Source organism: Sus scrofa, chromosome 3, assembly GCF_000003025.6.
Source record: "Sus scrofa isolate TJ Tabasco breed Duroc chromosome 3, Sscrofa11.1, whole genome shotgun sequence".
NCBI lineage: Eukaryota > Metazoa > Chordata > Mammalia > Artiodactyla > Suidae > Sus > Sus scrofa.
The window spans coordinates 46,728,992-46,752,137 of NC_010445.4; the positions used below are offsets into that span (position 1 = coordinate 46,728,992).

At 52.0% G+C, this 23,146-nt stretch overlaps 1 protein-coding gene across 1 annotated transcript; it reads left to right on the forward strand.

Moving 5' to 3' along the window:
• On the forward strand, positions 12,645-22,562 carry NEURL3 (neuralized E3 ubiquitin protein ligase 3). The gene is made up of 4 exons (XM_003124839.5): positions 12,645-14,075; positions 19,165-19,662; positions 20,758-20,829; positions 21,470-22,562. The coding sequence occupies exons 1-4, from the start codon at positions 14,048-14,050 to the stop codon at positions 21,679-21,681; spliced, it is 810 nt and encodes a 269-aa protein (XP_003124887.2). The 5' UTR covers positions 12,645-14,047; the 3' UTR covers positions 21,682-22,562.

A 23,146-nucleotide genomic window follows, 5' to 3' on the forward strand; every position in this document is an offset into this window, starting at 1 on the left:
CAACCCAAGCCAGTGAACTTCCTTATGCTGCAGGTAGGGCTGTAAAAAAGGAAAGAAAGAGACTGGGAATGGGGAGGCTTGGCTGGCCCCTGAGGAGGCAGGAAGGCCTGGGGTGAAGGCCTGGGCAGGCTCTGGCTTCCCAGCAAGTGGAGGGGGGTGGGGGGGTCGGATCTCTGTCTTGGCCAAGTGTGTTCTGGAAAGCTTTTTCTGACTGGTCCTCAGATTGAAGAGTTGAGGAGGCTGCCCTGAAGTGGGGAGCCTTTTGGAGCCCAAGCACCATAGAATCACTCTTGTCGTCTGTGGAGGGAAAGGAGGCCCCTGTTGGGGCGTCTTCTCTCCCCTCCAACCCCCGCCACTTGCCCAGGATGAGGCCAAGTTGGTGGCTGGCGCCCTGCATCGGAGGCACAGTACCCCCATCTTCCGTTAGTCACATCTGCCACCAGCCCTGCTCCTCTGTGTGACCTCGGGCAGGCCACTCAGCCTCTGGGCCTTGCTCTTCTCATCTGTAAGATGGGAACACTTACCTCATGGTGCTGAAGACAGATTAACGTGTGAGCAATCAGCCTTGGGTGGGTCACTAGCGTACAGCCTGCAGCCTGCCCTCTTCTCAGGGCCGGGTACACTGTACCTGGGCAGGTTTACAGACCCAGGCGGAGCACCTAGACTTTGGTTTGGGGGCTTTCTCCAGTTCTCCTCTGTGTTCAGTCCCTGCAGAGCGCCCCCTCCAGCCCAATCTGTCCTGGCGTCTCCATGTCTCTCTCCCCACGTCCACCCCCGTGGTGATGTAGATTTCATGTTGCAGGTCCAGCGTGCCCCAGCCAAAGTTAGTTTCCATCTGCCACCACACAGCTGACCCTCCTTTATCCACTTCACCTGCCCCTCCCTTCCCTTTCCTGTATCTCTGTGTAAACACTACTCTGTGTATCTACATGATTGTTTTTGTTTTGCTTGGTTTATTCATTTATTTTGTTTTTGTTTGTTTTTCAATTCCACACAGGAGTGAAATCATACAGTATTTGTCTTTCTCCATCTGACTTATTTCACTTAGCATAATATCATGAAGGTCATCCGTGTATGCAAAAGGCAAACTTTCTATTTTCTATGGCTAATATTCCATTGTATGCATAAATCATATCTTCTTGAGTTCCTATTGTGGTGCAGTGGGATTGGTGGCATATTGGGAGCGCTGGAACACAGGTTTGATTCCCGGCCCGGCATACTGGGTTAAGGATTCAGCATTGCCACAGCTGTAGTCGCAACTACAGCTCAGATCTGATCCCAGGCCCAGGAACTCCATATGCTGTGGGGTGGCCAAAAAATGAAAAAAAAATCATATCTTCTTTATCTTTTCATCCATCCATGGGCACTTAGGTTCTTTCTATATCTTGGCTATTGTAAATAATGCTGCAGTGAACACAGGGAGGGTCATATATCTTTTGGAATTAGTATTTTCATTTTTTCTGGATGAAAACCCAGAAGTAGAATTGCTAGATCATATGCTGGTTCTATTCTTAATTTTTTAAAATTTAATTTATTGAAGCATAGTTGATTTACGATGTTCTATTAATTTCTGCCGTACAGCGAAGTGATTCAGACATACGATATGCATATCCATTCCCATATAGGCTATCACAGAAACTGAGTAGATTTCCCTGTGTGATACATCGGGTCCCAGTTGATTATCCATTCCATATACAAAACTGTGCCTTTGCCATTCCCCAAACCCCAGTCCATCCCTGTGCCCTCTTCCCCTTTGGTAACCATATGTTTGTTTTCAACATCTATGAGTCTGTTTCTGATCTTCTGTTCTTAATTTTTTTTTTGACTTTTTTTTAGGGCCGTACCCACAGCATATGAAGGTTCCCAGGCTAGGAGTCGAATCGGAGCCACAGCTAGCAGCCTGCACCACAGCCACAGCAATGCCAGATCTGAGCCACATCTTCAACCTATACCACAACTCACAGCAACGCCAGATCCTTAACCCACTGAGCAAGGCCAGGGATCGAACCCACAACCTCATGGTTCCTAGTCGGATTCATTTCCACTGCACCAGGATGGAAACTCCTGCGTTCTTAATGTTTTGAGGAACCTCCATATTGTTTTCCATAGGGATGGCTCCAATTTACATTCCTACTAACAGTGCAAGAGGGTTCCCTTTTCTCCTGTGTAGATTTACTTTTGTTTATCCTGCCTGGGACTCAGTGTGCCTTTTCAGTCTGAAGAGTCATGCCTTTTTTTCAGTTCTAGAGATGTTCATCCATTATTTCTTGGAGTAGTGCAAATATTATTCCTGTCCCATTCGTTCTGATTTTTTCCTTCTAGAACTTGTCGTATTAGCTGTATAGTGAACCATATCATTTTGTCATCCATGCTCAACCTTTCTTTCAAAAGTTCTAGTCCTCTGCCAGAGTGTTATATTAATTTTCTCAGATTTGTCTTCTAGTCAATTCAACTATGTCTCATCTGCTGGCTTGCTTGTTGATTCTGTTTACAAATTCAATGTCTGTGACTTTCATTTCCTTGGTTTCTTTTCAAATCTTTTTCATAGTATCTTGCTCTTCCACTGTCATTTCTATTCCTCTCTTTATATTTTTAATTATTTTAACATACCAATTAGATATCTCTTTTAGCTTGTCCCATTACCCCAAGTTCTTGGAGATGAATGATTTTCCATATTTGTTGTACTTGCTGACTTTCCTTCAGTGTAGATAGTTTCTTCATGTAATTTAATTGGTGTTTGTGAGCTCATCTTCAGTGAATTTTCTGTTCTGTGGGAGTTCTGTGTGTCCTGGGCTGTGAAAACGGCCAGAGATCTATTTTGCTTTTTTTTTTTTTTTTTTTTCTTATTTTTGTCCTGTTAGGGCCGCACCCTTGGCATATGGAGGTTACCAGGCTAGGGGTCAAATCAGAGCTGTTGCCACCAGCCTACACCAGAGCCACAGCAATGCCAGATACAAGCCGTGTCTGCTACCTACACTACAACTCACGGCAACACTGGATCTTTAACCCACTGAGCAAGGCCAGGGATCAAACTCGCAACCTCATGGTTCCTAGTCAGATTCATTTCCACTGTGCCACAACGGGAACTCCTATTTTGTGGTTTTGTTTTGTTTGTTTGTTTTTTCATGCCAGCTGCTCCAAGGGCTGGTCAGGGGAATATTTTTTTTTCAGGGGCATGTTTATTGTATTTTAGATGATACATCAGGTAGTCTCTGAGCTACAAAGGGTAAAAGAAATCCTCTCGTTACAAACTGACAAATGTAAAACATAAACCATTCTTCACAACAGCATGAGCCACATACTCAGAAAAAAATCTGCATTTAATACAAATGACATAATTCCCAGTCATCTACAGCTACTTTTATTTTATTTTATTTTATTATTTATTTATTTTCGGCCGTGCCTACAGCACGTGGAGGTTCGCAGGCTAGGGGTCAATTCAGAGCTGCAGCTGCCAGCCTATGCCACAGGCACGGCAACTCCAGATCCAAGCCACATCTGCAACCTATGCTGCAGCTGGCAGCAATGCTGGATCCTTAACCCACAGAGTGGGGCCTGGGATCGAACCAGTGTCCCAGTACTGCAGAGACGCTGCTGATCCCATTGCACCCCAGCAAGAGCTCCAAGGCCATACATTTTGACCCTGGGTGGGTGTTGAAACCTCAGCCCCTATCTTTAGGGCCCATAGTCAGGGTCAAAGCTCAACTCTGACTCCAAGTCACCTCTATACACCCAAGACCTGGGTGTTTCCCCACCTTTTTTTTTTTCAAATTCTACTGTGGTTCTAACGTCTATTCTGAATTTCTCAGTCTTTTCAGGGGAAGGGGCATCAGTGTTATTTCCGTCCCTGATGTCGCCAAAATCTGAAAGCAGTGGTCTTGGTGTTTAGCAGAGTACCTTGGGAGGTTTGGGGGACTTGCAGAATTAGTCCTGGGGGTAGTATCGGTTCAGAGGAAGAACTGACCATCTGTGCATGAGAAATAAACAGATATTGTAGGGTGAGGAGAGGGAGGAAGAAAGGACCTGGGGGCCTGAAGGAAGCCAAGGCTTATAAAGAAGAAACAGTGAGGAGTTCCCATTGTGACTCAGTGGAAACAAATCCGACTAGGAACCATGAGGTTGCGGGTTCGATCCCTGGCCTTGCTCAGTGGGTTAAGGATCCGACATTGCCAACAGCTGTGGTGTAGGTCGAAGACGAGGCTCAGATCTGGCTTTGCTGTGGCTGTGGTGTAGGCTGGCAGCTGTAGCTTTGATTAGACCCCTAGCCTGGGAACCTCCATATGCCATGGGTGCCGCTCTAAAAAGCAAAAAAAAAAAAAAAAAAAAAAAAAAGAAGGAACAGTGAGGAATCTCGGGGCAGAAACATCCTAGGATACTGAAGATAGTGGTTGATTGGGCTTTTTTGTTTTTTGTTTTTTTGTTTTTTTTTTGGTCTTTTTGCCTTTTCTAGGGGAGGGAGCCTTTGTAGGGAGGTACTGGGTTTCCCTCTGGACCTAAAAGGAGGTTGAAGGGGTTCCTGCAAGTGGCTCAGCGGAAACGAATCCAACTAGCATTCATGAGGACATAGGTTTGATCCCTGGCCTCACTCAGTGGGTTAAGGATCCGGCATCGCCATGAGCTGTGGTGTAGGTCACAGATACAGCTTGGACCTGGCATTGCTGTGGCTGTGGTGTAGGCTAGCGGCTGCAGCTCCAATTGGACCCCTAGCCTGGGAACTTCTATATGTGGCAGGTGCAGCCCTAAAAAGACCAAAAATAAAACAAAACAAACCCGTTGGGTAGCACACCCCCTCTGGGCCAGGGCCACCTAGGTGGGCTCCCCACTAAGAGGCACTGTTCAAAAGAGGCAAGACCTCACTTATCCAGAAAGCATGAGCTCTAGCCACCTCACCTATCAGGAACACACCTACGAACAAGGAAGGCAGTCTAAAAAAACATATGCTGCCAAACACATGTACCGAACTTTTAGACATTTTTCAAATGACTTTGGGGCTTTTACTCAGAGACTAGTTGTGTTTCTTTATTTCTTTTTTCTTTTTATGGCTGCACCCACAGCATAAGGAAGTTCCTGGGCTAGGGGTCAAATCAGAGCTGCAGCTGAGGCCTACGCCACATCTTTTGGCAATGCCAGATTTTTAACCAATTGAGCAAGGTCAGGGATGGAACCCGCATCCTCAGAGTGATGGTGCTGACTTCTTAACCAGCTGAGCCACAACAGGAACTCCTAATTCCTCTTCTCTTTCTTTTTTTAGAACTACACCTGCAACATATGGAAATTTCCAGGCTAGGGGGCTGAATGAAACTGTAGCTGCTAGCCACAGCCACAGCAATGCCAGGTCCAAGCTGTATCTGTATCTACACCACAGCTCCTGGCAATGACGGATCCCCAACCCACTGAGCAAGGCCAGGGATCAAACCCACATCCTTATGGATACTAGTCAGATTCATTTCTGCTGTGCCACAAAGGGAACTTCCAGGAACTCCTAGTTATCTTTATTTTAGAATTAGGAAATAGATGGAGAACTTTGGAATCAGTCCTGGTTTAACCTACACTGGTTACTCAATCTTCAGCTTCAGTTCCCCCATCATTAAGACACCCAAGCCACACAGCCAATGGGTGGCAAGGACCCCACTTTTTTCTGCCAAGTGCACTAAGCTATCTGTGGTACTTGGGTATACATAGCACAGGGCTGGCACATCACGCGCCCTGGAAAATGTTTGCCAATTGTCTGAATGAAGGAGTCAATGAGTTAACCAAGTTCCTGGTGAGGGCACATGCTGGGGACTTGTGTCCACTCACCGATGGAGAGAATGGAGCTCACGGTGGCACCCGCGGCACTGGCTGGCAGTTAGTTGCCGAATGACTCCCTACAAAATCAACCCTCAAGACAAGCAAGACCCTGAGGCAGAATCTGAGGACTTGTCTTCCTTTCCTCCAGCATATATTTTCACACACAATGCACAAGTTAATAATGGGCTTAAACCCAGGGAGGACAGCTGCACCCTATTGTTAACCCCTTCATCCCTGGAGAATGGGTTGGTTCTCATCCTGCTGGTGAAAGCTCCAGGGGAGAGTGGAGAAGCCCCTGGGGAGACAGAATAGGCTAGAGTCCCAGCTCTGCCCCCACAGAGGGAGCATTTGGGGGCCTAGGGATGGTCACTCCTTGCCCAGGGACTTGCGCCCCTGGCCCAGACACTGGACACAATGACAAGGACCAACATGAGCACTCACAATGGGCAAAAGCTTGAAGGAGTGGAAGGAAGATGTATCTTACTCTCTGTGTTATCTTGGCTTTGGTGTAGGGCCAGAAGGACCTCCAGGGAATCTTGAAAAAATTCTGCTGGAAAGTTTGGTTGTTTGTCTCCCCGGCCAGCAGAGCTAGTTCTCAGCAATAGCGGCTCCTCTCCCTGCCCACCTGCACACCCCCTCAACCATGGGTAATGTGGCTGGGGACCCAGGCACTGTGCCCAGGGTACACCCCTGTGCCCACACGCACCGTGTTCTCCTGCTCAGAGCTCTCCACCATTGCCCCAGGCCCCTGGCTGCACCCCCCTCTTTCCCTGCCCCCTGTAACCACTCCTCTCGCTCCAGGATCCTTTCTCTCTCCTTCTCTCCCACAATGGCCTGCCTCACTTCCTAGCTGGGCACAGGCTGTCCAGAATAAAGGCTACATTCCCAGTCTGTGTAGCCAGATGTGGCCAATGGGATGGGAGCGGAAGTAAAGGGCCGAGTGAACTGTCCTGGCTGTGCCCTAAATGGACAGGGCAAACCATGCCCTGCCTGCTCCCCTTCCTCCTGCTGGCTGGCACGTGGCTGTGGTGCAAGGACTCTGGGCCACGTGGAGGAGGCAGGACCCAGTAAGGATAAGGAAATGTTAGAAGGGATGCAGAACATCCCGCTGTGGCGCAACAGGATAGGCGGCATCTTGGGAGCGCTGGGATGCAGGTTCAGTCCCCGGCTCAGCACAGTGAGTTAAGGATCTGGTGTTGCTGCAGCTTCAGCCATAGGTCACAACTACCGCTGGCATCTGATCCCAGGCCCAGGAACTCCATATGCTGCGGGGCGGCCAAAAAAGAAAAAGAAGAAGAAGGGGGATGGCCCACTTTGGCTTTGTAGAGCGGAGTTCCCACCTCCTAGACTCAGACTTGCAGGGAAATGAACCTCAGCCTTGAGCGATTTTGAGTCGCTGTCATGTGCAGCTACCCTGACAGCCTATCGGATACAGTCACATATGAACATCCACGTCCCCAGCAGCTCCCCTCGGCTTTCGCCCCCACCCATCCTCTCCAACCGCTTACCTCCTCCCAGACAAACCACTGGTCTCTTCCCAGTCGTCATCCCGCCCAACACCTGGATTGAGCTTGGTTGCCACCTGCTCCTCCCTCGCCCATCCTTAGCTTCTGGAAGTCACGCTCCTGACACCTCCCACCTCTCTGATGTCCCTTTCCCTGTCCTCTGAGGACCCTTATTCCTGTGCTTGTCCCTGACACATTGGTTTCCCCCAGATTCTGTCTGGGATCGTTATGGGGATAAGGGCCAGACTGGCCTTCTAAGCAGGAAGGGGGGCATTTCTGGGCTGAGGCAGGGCTACTGTCTCCAAGCTGTTTTCTCCAGGCCCTTCCTCCGGGTGGGACACCACCCAGGCCATACCCTGGGCTCATGCAAACCAATGTGGGCCCCTGTTCTGCTCACGCTGGCTGGCTGCTCCCTCTCCCTCGGCCCCGGCAATCGTTGTCTTTTTTACTTTCCCAAATGGGGCTGAGTCTCCCTAGAATGGTCTCTGTGGGGCCCATGGCTGGCCCTCAGCTCCTGCTTGGCTGTGTCCTGGCACATACATGTATGCCAGCCTGGGTTGCTGGTGCCCCCCAGCCCCGAGATCTGGCCAAGCCGAGGCCCCAGAGGTCCTGGGGCCTGGAAACACACACAGTGCTGGTGACTCACTCCCCAGTGAGCCCATGTGGGGCTCTGGGGGCCCCGCCCAGCAGCGGAAAGATGGTAGGGCACACCCCAGACCCCAGAAAGTCACGGATGTCCCCTCTAGTAAGGTGAGGGCAGCCCCTTTAATGGTAAGAGCTGGTGTTTGCTGACAGCACCACTGCCCAGGCTAAGCACTCAGCCATTCAATCCTCCTATTAGCCCCCGAGGTAAGCTCTTCCTTCCCGCCTTGCTGATGAGAAAGCTAAGGCTTAGGAAGGCACAGCTTGCGAGTTCCTGCTGTGGCGCAGTGGGTTAATGATCTGGCTTGTCTCTGTGAAGGCACCCATTTGATCCCCAGCACAGTGCGTTAAGGATCCAGCATTGCTGCAGCTGTGGCATAGGTCACAGGTCCAGTTTGGATTTGATCCCTGGGAACTTCCATATGGCTCGGGTGTGGCCAAAATAGAAAGGAGGGAAGGGAGGAAAAAAAAAAAAAAAAAAATGGAAGTCACAGCTGGCCCAGAGGTTTAAGGCTCTAAGCGGTGATTGGTGATTTGAACCCCAGTCTGACTCCAAGGTTTGTGCACTTACCCTCCCCCACTCCCTTGTCCTCCTTGCCTGGCAACTCTGGAGGGACCATCAGATTCCCCAGCTCCACACCTAGGCAGTTCTGCCAGGGTGGTCTCCCCCATCACTGCAGGACTGGCAACCCTCAGGTCTTAGTCCTTGGGCCTAAGCATCCACCTGGGTTCTCAGGTGCCCTCGAGAGCCCTCTGACTTGAGGTCTGCAGCTGCCTTGCCCTCACACCTCCTGAGCTTACTGTGATCCTCCTCTGGTGCCTGGCGTCACCTCCCACTGTCTCCAGGCACAGCTTCGCCTCTCCTATTGTGGTCTGTTCAATCCCATATCATCGCCTCCTTGCCTTCCCCAACCCTCTAACAGCTCTTCTCACCTGCCCTCAGCCCTCCATTGTTCCCGACCCATCTTTCCCCAAAGCAGATTGGGTCCAGAACGCTCCTGCTCAAAATCCCTCCATGAGTTCCTATTTTCTACAGAATAAAGTCCAAACCCTCCTTAGCATGCCCTTTGTGACCCCATTCCATGCTGTCACCACTCTCCACACCCTGGAGGACACTGCTCCACTCTGCCACTGGGCTAGGCAGTGCTCATTGCTCATATTCTCCTACTTCCTTAATAATAGAGCCTCAGTTTCATCTGCTCCTCCGATAAAGACTACATTTCTCAGCATCCCTTACATCTAGTTGTGGCCACATGACAAAATTCTGGCCAATAAGAGGTCAATGAAAGTGTTACATAAGCACTCCAGTAAGTCAGCTTAATAGGGAACTGACTCAAGCTGAGAGGAATGCCATTTTGGGTCTTTCCCTTTCCTGCTGCCTGGAATGCCGATGTGTTATCTGGAGCTCCAGCAACCCTTTTGGTCCATAAAGAGACCTTGAGTATGAAGGCCAGCTCTAAAATGGTGGAGCAGAAAAGTAGAGAGAACCTGGGTTCCTTATGGCCATAGAGCTGTCATGGTTACTCTGGACTGCTTTCTTTCAACTTATTTTATGTGAAAAAGAAATGAACACCTTTCATTTAAGCTCCTATTCTTTTGGATATTCTGGTATATGCAGGCAACAGCAATTTTAATTGATAGAACAGACAGCACTGTATTGTCTTTATTTTTAAGCCTTTGAACGTACAGTTCCTTCTCTCTGGAATGCTTTTCTTTCCCTTCTTGCTGTTGAAAGCACAATGATCCTTTAGGGATCAGTCTTCATATATGTTGCTCCACAAATTCTCCACCCACTCTCTGGGCATGACAGCTCCCTGCTGCACCCATGGTTTTCCCAGTTCTCAGTGTGGTCCTCTTGTAGCACTTACCTAAGCACCACAGCATACTCGAATTGACTGAGGGTCAAGGGTTGGATTTCCTTCAATCTCTGGTTACCCAGGAATTAGGACAGTGCTTGGCACACAGTAGGCACTCAGTACATATCTGTTGAACCCACACATATATGACATCTTCAGGGCAGGTGCCACCCCCTGTCAGAGATGTGTATGATGAGTGGGGCACAGGGAAAAGGAAAAAAGGGCATGCCTCTCCTTTTCACTTTCCCTCACCTCTGAGCAGCCTCACTGGCCCCCCAACAGTGCCTCCTTCCACTCCAGCCCCTCTCTGGCAGGCTGGGAACTCACACCAGTGGAGGGTGCTCTAGTGCAGGCAGGGTGGGAATCGGGACCCAGGGAAATCTGGTCCAGGCAGTGATGTGGAAGTAACAGCACAGACCCAACTAGGGGCTGGCTACTTTGTTGGCACACTGAAGCTTCCCTCTGGACCTCTGAGTTTGGGTCCAGCTATTGACCCAGGGGACTAGGCTGCCTCCCAGAATTATTATTACGCAGGAAGAAGAGCCAGGGTGCGGGGGATGCAGGTCCATTTCCTTCCAGGATATTAGATCCGTGGTCAGTTCCATTTCTATCCACCAGATGGCAGCGCTAGCCAAGCCCTCTGGCTTCCAGGGTAGATTTTTCCAAGGGAGTGTGGACTCTCCATCCATCACTCATTCAAAATCAAGAGTTGCTTACTTCATTCAAAAAATCAGCTCATTCAAAATCAGAGTTCTTTATTCACCCAGGAGTGGACTCGCTGGGTCGTTAGGTACACTGATGGATAATCTGTAAAGAAACTGCCACATTTGCACTAGTTGACACTGACAAATACTTGCTGATCACCTACTGTGCACACGGCCCTATCTGTTATAGCGGTCTCCAGGCCTAGCAACCCCCTGCCCGCCGAGATTTCGGTATTGGTGGTGGGGGTGGGGCGAGGAACAGTTGAGCACGGACAAGGGGTCCCAGGACCCTGACAGCAGGAGACATCAATGGCTGGACTGTCTTATGGGGTTCCAGATTGGGCTGGGTTCCCACTGGCTTCCTACTGCTGATTCGCTGCAGGCTGGCATGAACCCTGGGCAAGCCTTAGCTTCCTCAGTTGTGTGGTGGGAATTCAAACAGTTGTCCAGCAGCTTCAAAGAGTGCTTGAGGCATCTAAGGAGGTGACCTGTGGTACAGCCCATTGTAAGGATGGAGCTCAGGGCAAGGTGAGGGTTGACAGCTAGTGAGGAGACAGGTGGGGGGGCAGAGAGGGATTGCGGGGAGCTTCAAGATGAGGTAGTAGGGGCGGCGGGGCGATGGCAGAAGTCTCAGAAGCCTCAGGACCTCTGACCTCCGTCTCTTGAGGGCGCCCCTCCCAGTTTCGACGGCTCACAGGAACTCGCGCCTCCTGCAGTACCGACCGCAGCCAGCAGGGGCCGCCTCAATCACCGTCCAGAAGCTTCCCTCCTCTCAGAGGGCCTTCCTGGGACAAACGTTTACAACAGCCTTGCTGCCAAGCGCGGGGGTGGCCTGGAGGGGAGGGAAGGGCTCAGTCTTCATCCTGAGGTGGCAACCAGTCAGCCACTATCCATAAAGCCCCCACTAGTGTCAGTCGAATGGGGAAGATGTTAGTGGCAGCTAAACGTCCCAAGGGGCCATCGGTGGCCTGAGTGAGGATGGTGGGGGACGCACAGCCTGGCACTTAAGGCATCACCTCTGAAGCCAGCCTGCCTGGGCACGCCCTGGTCTGTCACTTACTGCCTTGTGATTGTGAATAAATTGCTCACCCCTTTGTGCCCCAGTTTCCCCATTTGTAAAATGATAATTATTACAATACATAGAACTTTTCAAGAAGTTCCTGCAAGGATTAGCAAGTTAATGCGGCACTGGACTTAGCAGTGTTTGTTGAATCAATAGACATGGGAGTTGTGTGACGGGGGTGGGGGGTGGGGTGGCCTGGGCACCCCCATCCCCTGGATGTCAGTCCTGAGGCAGTATTTCAGTTCTCAGGACACCCACCCAGCTGAGGTCCTAAAGATGAGACCATACCACCCCAGCCTGCTGACACTGGGCAGCCTGATGTCCAGAACTTGTGCAGTAATTTTCCAGATGGGCTGAGGCTCAAGGCCTGACTTCCCTGATAAGATTCCATAATTATCTCTTTTATAGGAATGTGGTTTATCAACAAGGTGCTCTTGCTCCAACCCACCCAAGGCAGGCAGCCAGCCATACGGGGTTGGGGGGGGAGGTAGGGAAGGCAGGCTCTCTGGCTCCAGCACTGCCCAGAGATAAGGGGATGCCCCTAGCCCTGGTCCCATAGGCTGGGCCAGCCGGAAGCACCAACCGTGGACTTACTGTGATTGCTGTTGACTTCTCAACAGTTTGCCTTTGACCTTTGGGAGACTGTTTCTGGAGAGCCTGGCAGGGGGCTCGGTGTTCAAGAGAAGGTCACTGGACCTTCAGCAACATCTTCTGAAGTCAACTGGGAAGCAGCTGTCCCTTCTCTGTCAACACGACCACAGTCTTGGCCCATTGGGACTGGAAGGGGCCCACAGAGCAGCTCATCCTGGTTTTCTGTTTTCTCTCTCTCTTTAGGGCTGCACTTGCAGCATGTGGAAGTTCCCAGGCTAGGAGCTGAATCAGAGCTGCAGCTGCTGGCCTATACCACAGCCATAACAACACAGGATCCAAGCCACGTCTGCAACCTATACCACAACTCACGGCAACACCAGATCCTTAACCCCCTGATTGAGGCCAGAGGTGAAACCTGAATCCTCATCGATACTAGTCGGGTTTGTTACTGCTAAGCCACAATGGGAACTCCCTCTTTTCCTGTTTTACTCATGAGGACACCAGAGCCCAGGGAGGGTAAAGGAGGACAAATTAACACCAGGGGCAGAACTCTAGCTTCCCCCATCCTTCCCCCTACCTCAGCCAAACTTCTCAGCCCAGGCAATAGCACCACTGTCCCCAGCAACTCCAGGGCTATGCATGGAGCACATCTACCTTGTTAAAGCCAGTTCAGAGTAGTCAGTGGTCAGGCCTTGATCTGGGGCCTTGGGAAGGCCTTAGCCTGGAGGTCAAGGGCCAGGGTACCTGTAAGCCTCCAAACTAACTTTTAGGGCTTATCATCTAAAGTTGGGTTCACAGATCCACCTTGTTAGAAAAGCAGAATCCAGAGGTTCCACTGTGGCTCACGGGGTTAAGAACACAGTGTGTTCTCTGTGAGGATGCAGGTTCCATCCTGGACCTCACTCAGTGGGTTAAGGATCTGGCGTTGCAGTGAGCTGTGTTGTAGGTCGCAGATGCAGCTCAGATCAGGTGTTTCTGTGGCTGTGGCCTCAGCTGCACCTCCAATTTGAGCCCTCAACTGGGAACTTCCATGAAAAGCAGAATCCCAGATGCCCCTTTTGAATCAATCTGCATCTTAATAAGGTGCCTGGAGGTAGGTTCCCATGCATGTGGCAATGCGAGAAGTGCTAGGTTAGAGCTAGTGATTAGGGCCACTCTCCTGTCACCAGCCTCAGTTTCTCTAAGGGAAACTCTCTGACCTCTTTGCCATGACCTCCTGCGGGACGCTGCGATTCTGGGAAGAGGACTTCCAGCTCCAGCTAGGCTGGGGAGCAGTCCACCCCTCTCCCATTTTGTCTGCTTGGCCCTCCTCCTCTGCCAGAGACCCAGGCTTGGGGAAGCGTCCCAGATCCTGGGATGCAGCTAATTCAATTCGATCCCCTTCAGCAACAGTGTGGCTCCTGTGTGCTGGGGTCAATTGCAGTGAATCCCTACACTGGACATTAGAATCCTCTGGGGTGCTTTTAGAAAATATTGATGCTGGCCCCACCCCAGGCCACTGGGATCTCTGGGGGCAGGGGCAGAGGTCTGGGGGCAATTGAGGTCTCGGGGGGCAGGTCTGGGTACAGGTACTTATGATAATGCCCCAGCAGTGATAATGCAAATCTGGGTTGAGAACAATGGCTCAGAAGGAAGAGAGAAGTCTACCGCCAGATCCTTTGCAGGCCATCTGCTCAGTCCCCACTTCCTCCGGGACAGCCAGCTGCAGCAGGCCTGTTGCAAGGCAAAAGTCATCAGGAAATTCCCTGGATATTGTAACCCGTGATTGCAGCCTCTAATTAATCATCAACACTGTAATATGATCCTGGTTTGACAAGGGGACCTGCTGAATCTTTGGAAACCTGTCCACTTGGCCTTCTCCAGACCCAGGGACCTGTGCCCAAGGACCCCAGGCTGATGGGGGCCCAGATCTGCTCCCAGGCTGGTAAGTGGGAGCCCCGAGGTTGGTCCCTGGTCTAGGAATGCCAGAAGCGGGCAGGGGAGTGGGGGGGGGGGCTCTGTGTTCTGGCTGGGGTAGAAGTCTTGGGAGGTAGAGGTATGGTCAGTGTAAATACTGCTCAGACGGACTTTCTGATACAGGCTGAGCTGCCCTTGGCTGTGAGCTATTGTGGATGCAATGAGGTAGTGAGCTTCCTGTCCTTGCAAGGATCCAACAGAAGCCAAATGGCTCTGGTCCAGAATCCCCAAAGTGATGCGATGGCCCACATGACCCATTTACCTTCAGATCCTTTTGTGCAGGGAGAAGACTGGCTGCGGTGGGAAAGAGGGTAGAGTTTCGGGGGCCTGGTGGAAGACAAGGGGTCCCAGCCTCTGCCACATCAAGGTGTGGGACCTTGGGCAAGTCACTTCTCCTGAGGGCCTCAGTTTCCTTGTCCACAGGCTGGGGGCCAGTGCAACCCACCCGGCCCATTGCAGAGCTGCCAGAAGCACAAACCACAAGGTTGCTAGGCGCCATGGTTCTCTAGGAGCCTCACCTGAAGCCACCATGTTCTCTTAGCATGCGGGGCAGGAAGTAGAGACCCTGGTCTTTTACCACCAGATCCAGATCTCACATCCCTGGACCTGACTGCCTCTCAGGCAAAGGGAGCCTTGGCCTTTGGCCCGCTAGTGACCAAAGGCTCACAGGCCAGCAGCAGCTGGCACCTGCGCTGGGGGTGGGGACAGGGACAAGCCAGTAGCTGCCACCACTGCTACTGCTATGGCAACTGTGTTTAGATTCGGGATAATAGCAGTGCCATGAAGGAGGCAGCACAGTCTCGTAGGGCGAGGAGCTTGGCCCCGGCTCCCTCACTTCTGGCAGCACAACCACCTCCCGGAGCACAGTTCCCTCTGAGTGCTGCCGGGAGGGGTGGTGGGGAGGCTGTAAGGCACTTAGGTGCCTGGTGTCGGGGGAGGTTTCCTGGCTGTTGGGGGCGGGGTAAGAGTGATGACGATGATGAGCATGGGGGGTGGGGGTGACCGTCAGTCACTCAGATTCCAAGATCCTTGCTGCAAAGATTTCCTGCTTGGAATCTACCTGTCCAGAGGATGGACACCCAAAAGGCCATGACTTGTGTTCTCGGCTCTCCAGCAGCCCAGGGGGTCCTTGCGGTCAAGCCCAGGGGACAGCGGGGGAGTGAGGGGGCGGGCGGAGTAATGAGGAGGGTCCTCCATGGGCAACTCCGCTCATGGAGCCTCAGGGTCCTGCCTAGAAATGGGGCTGAGGAGAACAGCCACCTGCGGGCCTGAGGCGCTAGCTCAGGCACCTGAGTGCTCGGAACCCCCTGTCTAGCCAGCTGGGGACAGGCTTCCTTGGAGAGCCTCACCTGGCCAGTGCCCTCCTCTGACTCTCCAGGCGGGAGCAGGGTGGGCTGGGTGACCCGGGTCAGACAATGGGAGGAGCCCTGAGGGCCGGCCTTGTGGAAGGAGCTGCCCCGAGCCAGCTCCAAACCAGAGCCTGGTGCAAAGCAGAGGGAGGGCCTCAGAGGCGGCCGCAGTCCTGCAGGCTCTCTGCGAGCTGGCAGGACAAGGGTGGGTGTCCAGGTTGGGTGTTGGTGCCGTTCAGCCTCGGCCTTGTGCAGTGAGCAACCAATACAGCATCAGGGAGAGATGCCCCTGGGCGGCTGCTGAGGGGCTGCCCTGGTAGCAGGTGGAGCCTGAGCGTGCAGCTGCCCTGGGTCTTCGCATCCTGCCCGGCAGTTGGGTCCTCTCAGCCTCCCTCCTCTAAATGGTGACCTGAGAACCTGGCTCCCATGGGCTGCTGGGAAGCTCCTGGGACAGGGAAGGGGAGCTTCACAGAGGGTCAAATTCCTGCCCAGGGCTAAGCCCTTTTCTCTTGGGGTCACCAGGCCTCAGGCTGAGGGACTCATGCACCTACCAAGGCCACTCCTCCCACACTGCCTTCCTGTCATTCTCCCCTCCCCCCACCCCACCCCATCCCCACTGGCTTGCAGGGCGTGGCAGGGTCCAAGGTGGTGGTGTGGGGAGAGGCCAGGCCCCACCTCAGGGATGACCCAGCCAAGTGAGGGGGTGCCTCCACTCTCCAGGTGGGGTCATGGCTGATTACTATGTCAGGACCCCCCAGCCACCCACACCCCCCTCCCCCACTCCCAGTGGGCGCTTAACTTCTCACTTGCAGGATCTCCAGGCAAGTTCCTAGAGACTCTGGGCCTGGGCAGGCAGCCCTATGGTTCCCATCCTGGACAAGGAGACCAAACCCAGAGGGGCAGTGAGCTGCCTAGTCAGCAGCAGAGCAGGGCTGGAATCCAGGTTTTGGCCATGGCTGCCCTCCACAGAGTCTCCTGGCTGCCCAGGAATGCCATGGATGCAAGGACTGGTCAAGGTGATGTTAGGACCCTCAACTGTGGCTTCCTATCACCATCTATGCCTACCCTGGGCCTCCCCTTTACCAGTGCACAGCCTAGACAGGTGGTGGGCAGACCTTTGGGTGGGGGCAGGGCACTGGGGAAGGTGCCGGGGCAGGGGCAGGGGTGAGGGTGAGGGAGGGGCGAGCTTGGATAGCAGGGCTCTGTGAGGTGGGCTCAGAGGTTCCCCAAAGCTAGGGTGAGTGCTTGTCTCCTACACCTCAGGTGGGAGAAACATCTAGGCTTCTCTTGGGCCTGTGAAGTTCAGGGATGGACTCGCTGTGACCCTGAGGGTGTCCCTCAGGCTGACCAGATTGGACCTCCCCTCCTTGTGCCTTGCAGGGTACGTGGGGTCAGAGAAGAGGGTCAAGGGAAGCTGAGATCTGAGAGGGGAGGGGGACTTGCTCCTCTGGCCTGGGGTCTGGCTGAAGTTCTTGTTTTCCCCATTTTGTTTGTTTGTTTGTTGACTTTTCTAGGGCTGCTCCCACAGCATATGGAGGTTCTCAGGCTAGGGGTCTAATCAGAGCTGTAGCTGCTGGCCTACACCAAAGCTCAAGGCAACACTGGATCCTTAACCCGCTGAGCAAGGCCAGGGATCGAACCTGCAACCTCATGGTTCCTAGTTGGATTCGTTAACCACTGAGCCACGACGGGAACTCCTTGTTTTCTCCATTTTTAAAAACTGAAGGAGGAGTTGCTGCTGTGGCTCAGTGAATTCCAAACCCCACTAGTATTCATGAGGTTTGGGTTCAACCCCTGACCTCACTCAGTGGGTTAAAGATCCTGAATTACCATGACTGTCTTGTAGGCCTCAGGTGCAACTCCTATTCCACCCCTAGACTGGGAACTTCCACATACTACAGGTGTGGCTGTTAAAAAAAAAAAAAAAAAATGAAGTATAGCTGATTTACGATGTTTTGATTGAATTCACCTCTTTTTATTTTCACCCTTCCCCCTCCAACCCAGAAAGAGCAGGGTGGGGAGGAGGGAGAGTGGAGAGAGAGGGCCTGGGGAGCTGATTAAGTGCAGTGCTGAGGCAGGAAGCCCCCCTCCCCCCCAGCTTCCTCCAGGCCTCTGGGGCAAAAGGAAGGGCAGCCCAGCAAGGAACTTTCCCCTCCTGGCTGCCAAGGTCAGAAGTTCCCTGATTTCAAAGCCTGCCAAGGTCTTGGCTGGACCCAGCCCGCGATTCTGAGGGCTGACTGGTACCTCTCTCCCCCCGACAACCAGGTTGGGCATTGCCAGGCCCCTTCTCTTCCGGGACAAAGAAGTCACCTTCACTGGGGGCTGTGGCCTTCACAAGGGGTGTTGGTTCTCTGTGGGAAAATCAGAAAGTCACATAAGCAAAGAGGAAAACACATAATGCTGGGACCCATCCTCCCCAGACAGCCACAAACAGCATGTCAGCCTATTTCCTTTCAGGCTGTTTCTAGATACAGATAAGATATACATGTATGTAATAAACACATAAAGATATGTGTCAACCCCAGGGTCCTATCTGTTTACTGTTTTAAAAACTGCTCTATTTAACAGCAATAATAACTGTTGCCAAAACTCGACCTCTGCCACCAGTGCCGAATAGAAATGCAGAGACAGAATTCTGGGTGAAGAAGAAAAAGATAGCTTTTATTGCTTTGCCAGGCAAAGGAGGCCACAGCAGGCTAGTAATACCTTAAAGATTGTGCCCTCCATTGGAAAGAATTGCAGGGCATTTTATAGTAAAAAGGAGAAAAATAGGTTTTCAGGCAGGAGTCAGGATTAGGGCAGACATGCATTCTTCTTTCTTTGGGGGAGTCTTAGTCACCAAAGCCGATGTCAGGAGCTCTCAGCATGATCATGACGGTGGTCTGCTAGGTTATTGCCTAGAATAACAGTACTTGTGAAAAGTGCATATTGATCAGAGATTAGAACAAACTAGGAAAGTCCCTGAAAAACATCATATTCTAATAATCTTTAACCCACAGGCGATTGTGCTCAGAGTGCCCAATCTTTAGCTTACCGGTGAATGGGTCACTTAAGCCAGGGAGAAGGACAAGGAAGGACACTAAGCTGTTCAGGTTTAAAGTGTTCATTTCTAAAAGAAGCATATGGAATATAATATTTCTCTTAGGTGTATAAAATGCCTATTCATTATGTGTATTCCTTCAGTGGGAACCAGGATCCTGCTGGAGGGCTGTGCTATTGTTTCTCCCGGGTTTCTCCCTCATCTTTGCATCCCCTTCCCTCCCTGATCAGCAACTGTCTGAACCTATCCCTGTGGACTCAGGGAAGGCCATGGAGGCTGAATGAGGGCCATTTGCTAAAACCGAGAAATGGGGACATAGAAAGGCTTTTGTGCCTAGCAGCCCAACAGGGGCCTGTTTGGTATATAATCATGACTAGGTAAGGGCATAGCCATCAGTTAGTTTAATTTTTCAAACATCCCTACAGGAGGGGAACTGAAGCTTGGGGAAATTCATGGAGGGAATTCAGATCCCGCACAGGCAAAGCAGGTTCCTCACTGGTTCTAAAAAAGCCTGGGGGTGGAGGGGGATTCCCTGGGGAAAGAGCGGGAACAGGGGCTTCCGCATGCAATTGTTGGTGGAAATGCCCCTCCCCTCTGGAGGGAGAGGGTTGAGGTGGGTGCTTGGGGATGGAGCCTGGCCCCCGCTGACGCCACCCCAACCCCCGCAGATGCCGAGGCTCCGCGAGAGGCTCTCCGTTTCCACGCCACAGCCATGGGCGCGCAGGTGCGTCTGGATGTGCAGCGACGCACCGCGCGCAGGCGCGCCACATTCCACGACGGCATCGTGTTCAGCCAGCGGCCGGTGCGGCGTGGGGAGCGCGTGGCGCTGCGCGTGCTGTGTCACGAGCACGGCTGGTTTGGCGGCCTCCGCGTGGGCTTCACACGCCTGGATCCTGCCCGCCTGTCCGCGCCCAGCCTGCCGCCCTTCGTGTGCCCGGACCTGGAACAGCAGAGTCCGACGTGGGCGGCGATGCTGCCCAATGGCTGCGCACTCGCGGGAGACGTAGTGCACTTCTGGGTGAACTGCCAAGGCCGGCTCTTCGCCCAGGTCAACGCCGGACCCTGGCTCCTGCTGCGTAAAGGCGTGCTCATGGACGCCCCTCTCTGGGCCGTGATGGACGTGTACGGGACCACCAAGGCCATTGAGCTTCTGGATGAGGCCATGGGTAGGGACCCAGGCACTGCCCCTGGGAGCGGGAGCGCGTGGAGGCTCAGGTGCTGCTTCAGCCGCATCCACAGCTGCTGGGAGAACCGTTCTTTCATTCATCTTAAGTCAGTTTTCCAGCAGCCCCTGTCAGGGTATTGAAGGTGGGCGCTGAGGACGAGACCTAGGAGGGACAAGTCATAGGGAGAGCAACCTTGTCTCTGAAGAATGAGAGGAAGACATGCTCCGTACCACAGCTGTCTGTGAGAGGGCTGACCCTGTTCACAAAGGAAGAAATTTGGGGGCTGGCCTTGCAGTCTAAGTAGGAGTTTCCAGCAGACACGGGCGGCAACAAAAAGAGCTGAGGTGTGAGGATTAGGGGAGAGTGGGAAGGCAGCCTTGCGGGCACAGGAGGAGATGTTCAGGCACTGAGTGGAGAAACAAGGACCACTTGAAAGGAGAGTGGATTCCAGGGAAGCTAGGAGGCGCAGGAAAACTCATAAAGAGAAATTTTTGAAGGCCCCTTGTGGCCCAGCGGGTTAAGGATCTGGCGCTGCCGCAGCTGTGGTGCAGATTCAGTCCCTGGTCCCCCGGGAACTTCCACGGGCTGCCAGTGTGCCACCCCCGCTCCCCAAGAAAGATCCTTAAAAGAAATTTTGGTATACCTGGGCTGGTGCTCCATGGGCAAGCACATACGTTTCATTCCCCCCAGCGCGTTTGTTTTTTAAATTGCTTGTCCCAGCTGCTGGGGCTTCACCCCTGGAGCACCTGATTTGGTAGGTCTGGAGTGGGGCCCAAGCACCTGTTTTCCCCACCTTCTGGGGGGGTTTAAGCACATCCGGGTTGGGGTCTGTGACTAATGCTGAAGGTCTCCACTCGAGCAGCTGGCAGAGAAGGGTGGATTAGGAAGAGGAATCTGCAGCTCCACGAATTTTCTGCCTGTTAAACTGGGGAAGGGGGATGGGAGCAGGACAGGGCTGTCCAGCTGGGAGCTCCTGCTCTGCCACCCAGGAAAGACAGGGGATGGACCTTTTGCTTTAGGGCAGGGGTTGGGAGTTGGGGATGAGAGCCCCCTGGCTTTGATTTTCTGGGGCCCTGACTTCCCTGTCTGCCTTAGATCCTACAGCCAGCGCCTTCTCCACGACCATGCCATGGATCCTCAGTGATGAAACTCTGCCCGAACCCAAAGGTGAGTGGCTCCCCAAGCACCAGGGACTCCCCAGGACTCCAGCCTCAGCCCTGGGAACTCAGATAAGTCTTTCCAGAGCCCATCAAGTCTGTAACAGGCATCAGGCCAAAAAGATTTGGCTCAGCCACTGGAAACCTAAAAGTGATTTAACAGCTCTGCCTTCTAGAACACCAGCTAACTTCACAAGTTACAAGGGCACATTCATGAATAGATTATTATTTTGTCCTTGCTTTAAAAAAGGACTCCATGTTCATAGTAAAAGCTTTGCCAAATAAATACATATTAAGGGATGAAGAAGGAAGTAAAACCAAAACCTCTCATTACCATTTAGGTGGATTTCCTCCCAGTGTTTGATGTCATATATATATATATATATATATATATATATATATATATATATATATATGTATGGGAAACTGTACTTGTTTTCCTTCCTTCTAAATTGAGTTTCATAAAATATATGTATGTACCGTATGGTCTTCTTCCCAATTTTTTTCATTTGATCACATTGTGAGCATTTTCTCAAGAGGTCATATTCTTAAAAACCAACAGAATAGCTCTCTGTCCTGTGGTTATATCATGAGTGGGCTGTCACCCCTTGCCCGCAAATGTCCCTGACCTATGTTGTCCCCTTTCCCAGCCACAGCAAGAGAGGATTGTGCCATCTGCTTCCACCAGGCTGCCAACACCTGCCTTGTGCCTTGCGGCCACACACACTTCTGCAGCTCCTGTGCCTTGCGGGTCTTCAAAGACACGGCCAAATGCCCCCTGTGTCGCTGGGAGATCAAGGCGGTGGCCCCGGCTTGGGGCCTCCCACTCTGGGCCCTGGAGACAGCCTCCCAGTGTAGGTGACAGAGTGGGCCTAGGTCTAAGCCGGGCCCCTGCTGAGGGAAGAGGTGCAACTCCCCCCCCCCCCCCCCCCCGCTTTCTGGAAAAGTCAGAAAAGCTGGGCAGTGACAGACACAGTGAGAGAGGGGAGCAGGGCTGTGACGGCCTCTCCCCACCTCAGCAGGTCTGGCCCAGTGGAGCCAGGAGGTGCCGTTTTCTGCCCACACCAAACTATCTCCCTGGTGGGTACCTGGCTGGAGAAAGTGGCTCAGCAGTGAGCCAGGGGGCTTCTGGCCCCTTTGCTTACTTTCATGCACATGTCATTTGTGCATGCCAGCACTTCTGGCTGGCCTCCTGCTTCAGCCGCCATGGACCTAACAATCTCTGGGTACATTTAAGTCCCAGGGGTCACAAGAACCCACACGTGTCAGTGAGATGGGCCTTTGTGTCGAGAGGGGATGGCCTGATTACTGGTTTTATGGCTGAGGAAGTTGGGGTAACTGCACATGTCAAATGAAGGCCCTGCCCACCCTGGGTTGTTGAAGAGCCTGGATCACATTCTGGGAGCATCTCAGCGGGGATTTTTTTCCATTGGAATATGGTTGATGTATAATAGCATGCGAGTGACAGATGTACAATATCACAGTTTTTAAAGGTTACACTGCATTTATCATTATAAAATACTGGTTATATTCACCTCATCATACAGTATATCTGACAGTTTATTTGATACTTAGTAGTTATACCTCCTAATCCCCTAGCCCTAAACTGCCCTTGCCATTCCCTCTCCGCAGTGGTAATCACCAGTGTGCTCTCTACATCTGTGAGTCTCTTACTTTGTTGTTATTATATTCACTGATTTGTTGTACTTTTTAGATTCCATATATAAATGATATCATACAGTATTGTTCTTTCTCTGACTTATTTCACCTAGCCTAGTGACCTCCAAGTTCATCCATGATGCTGCGTATGGCAAAATATCATTCTTCATGTATGTGTGTGTGCGTGTGTGTGTGTGTGTGTGCTCTTTTTAGGGCCACACTCACAGCTTATGGAGGTTCCCAGGCTAGGGGTTGAATTAGATCTACAGCTGCTGGCCTACACCACAGCCACAGCAACACCAGACCCCCAACCCCCTGAGTGAGGCTAGGGATTAAACCCACAGCCTCATGGGCATTAGTCAGGTTCGTTTCCACTGTGCCAGGAACTCCAAAATACCTTTTTTTTTAATGGCTGAGTAGTATTCCATTGTATATATACCCCATCTTTATCCATTAATCCGTTAAATAGATACTTAGGTTGCTTTCATATTTTGGCTATTGTGAATATGGCTGCTGTGAACATTGGAGTGTACATATCTTTTTTTTTTTTTTTTTTGTCTTTTGTCTTTTTAGAGCCACACCTGAGGTATATGGAGGTTCCCAGGCTAGGGATTTAATCAGAACTACAGCTGCCAGCCATAGCCACAGCAACACCAGATCCAAGCCTT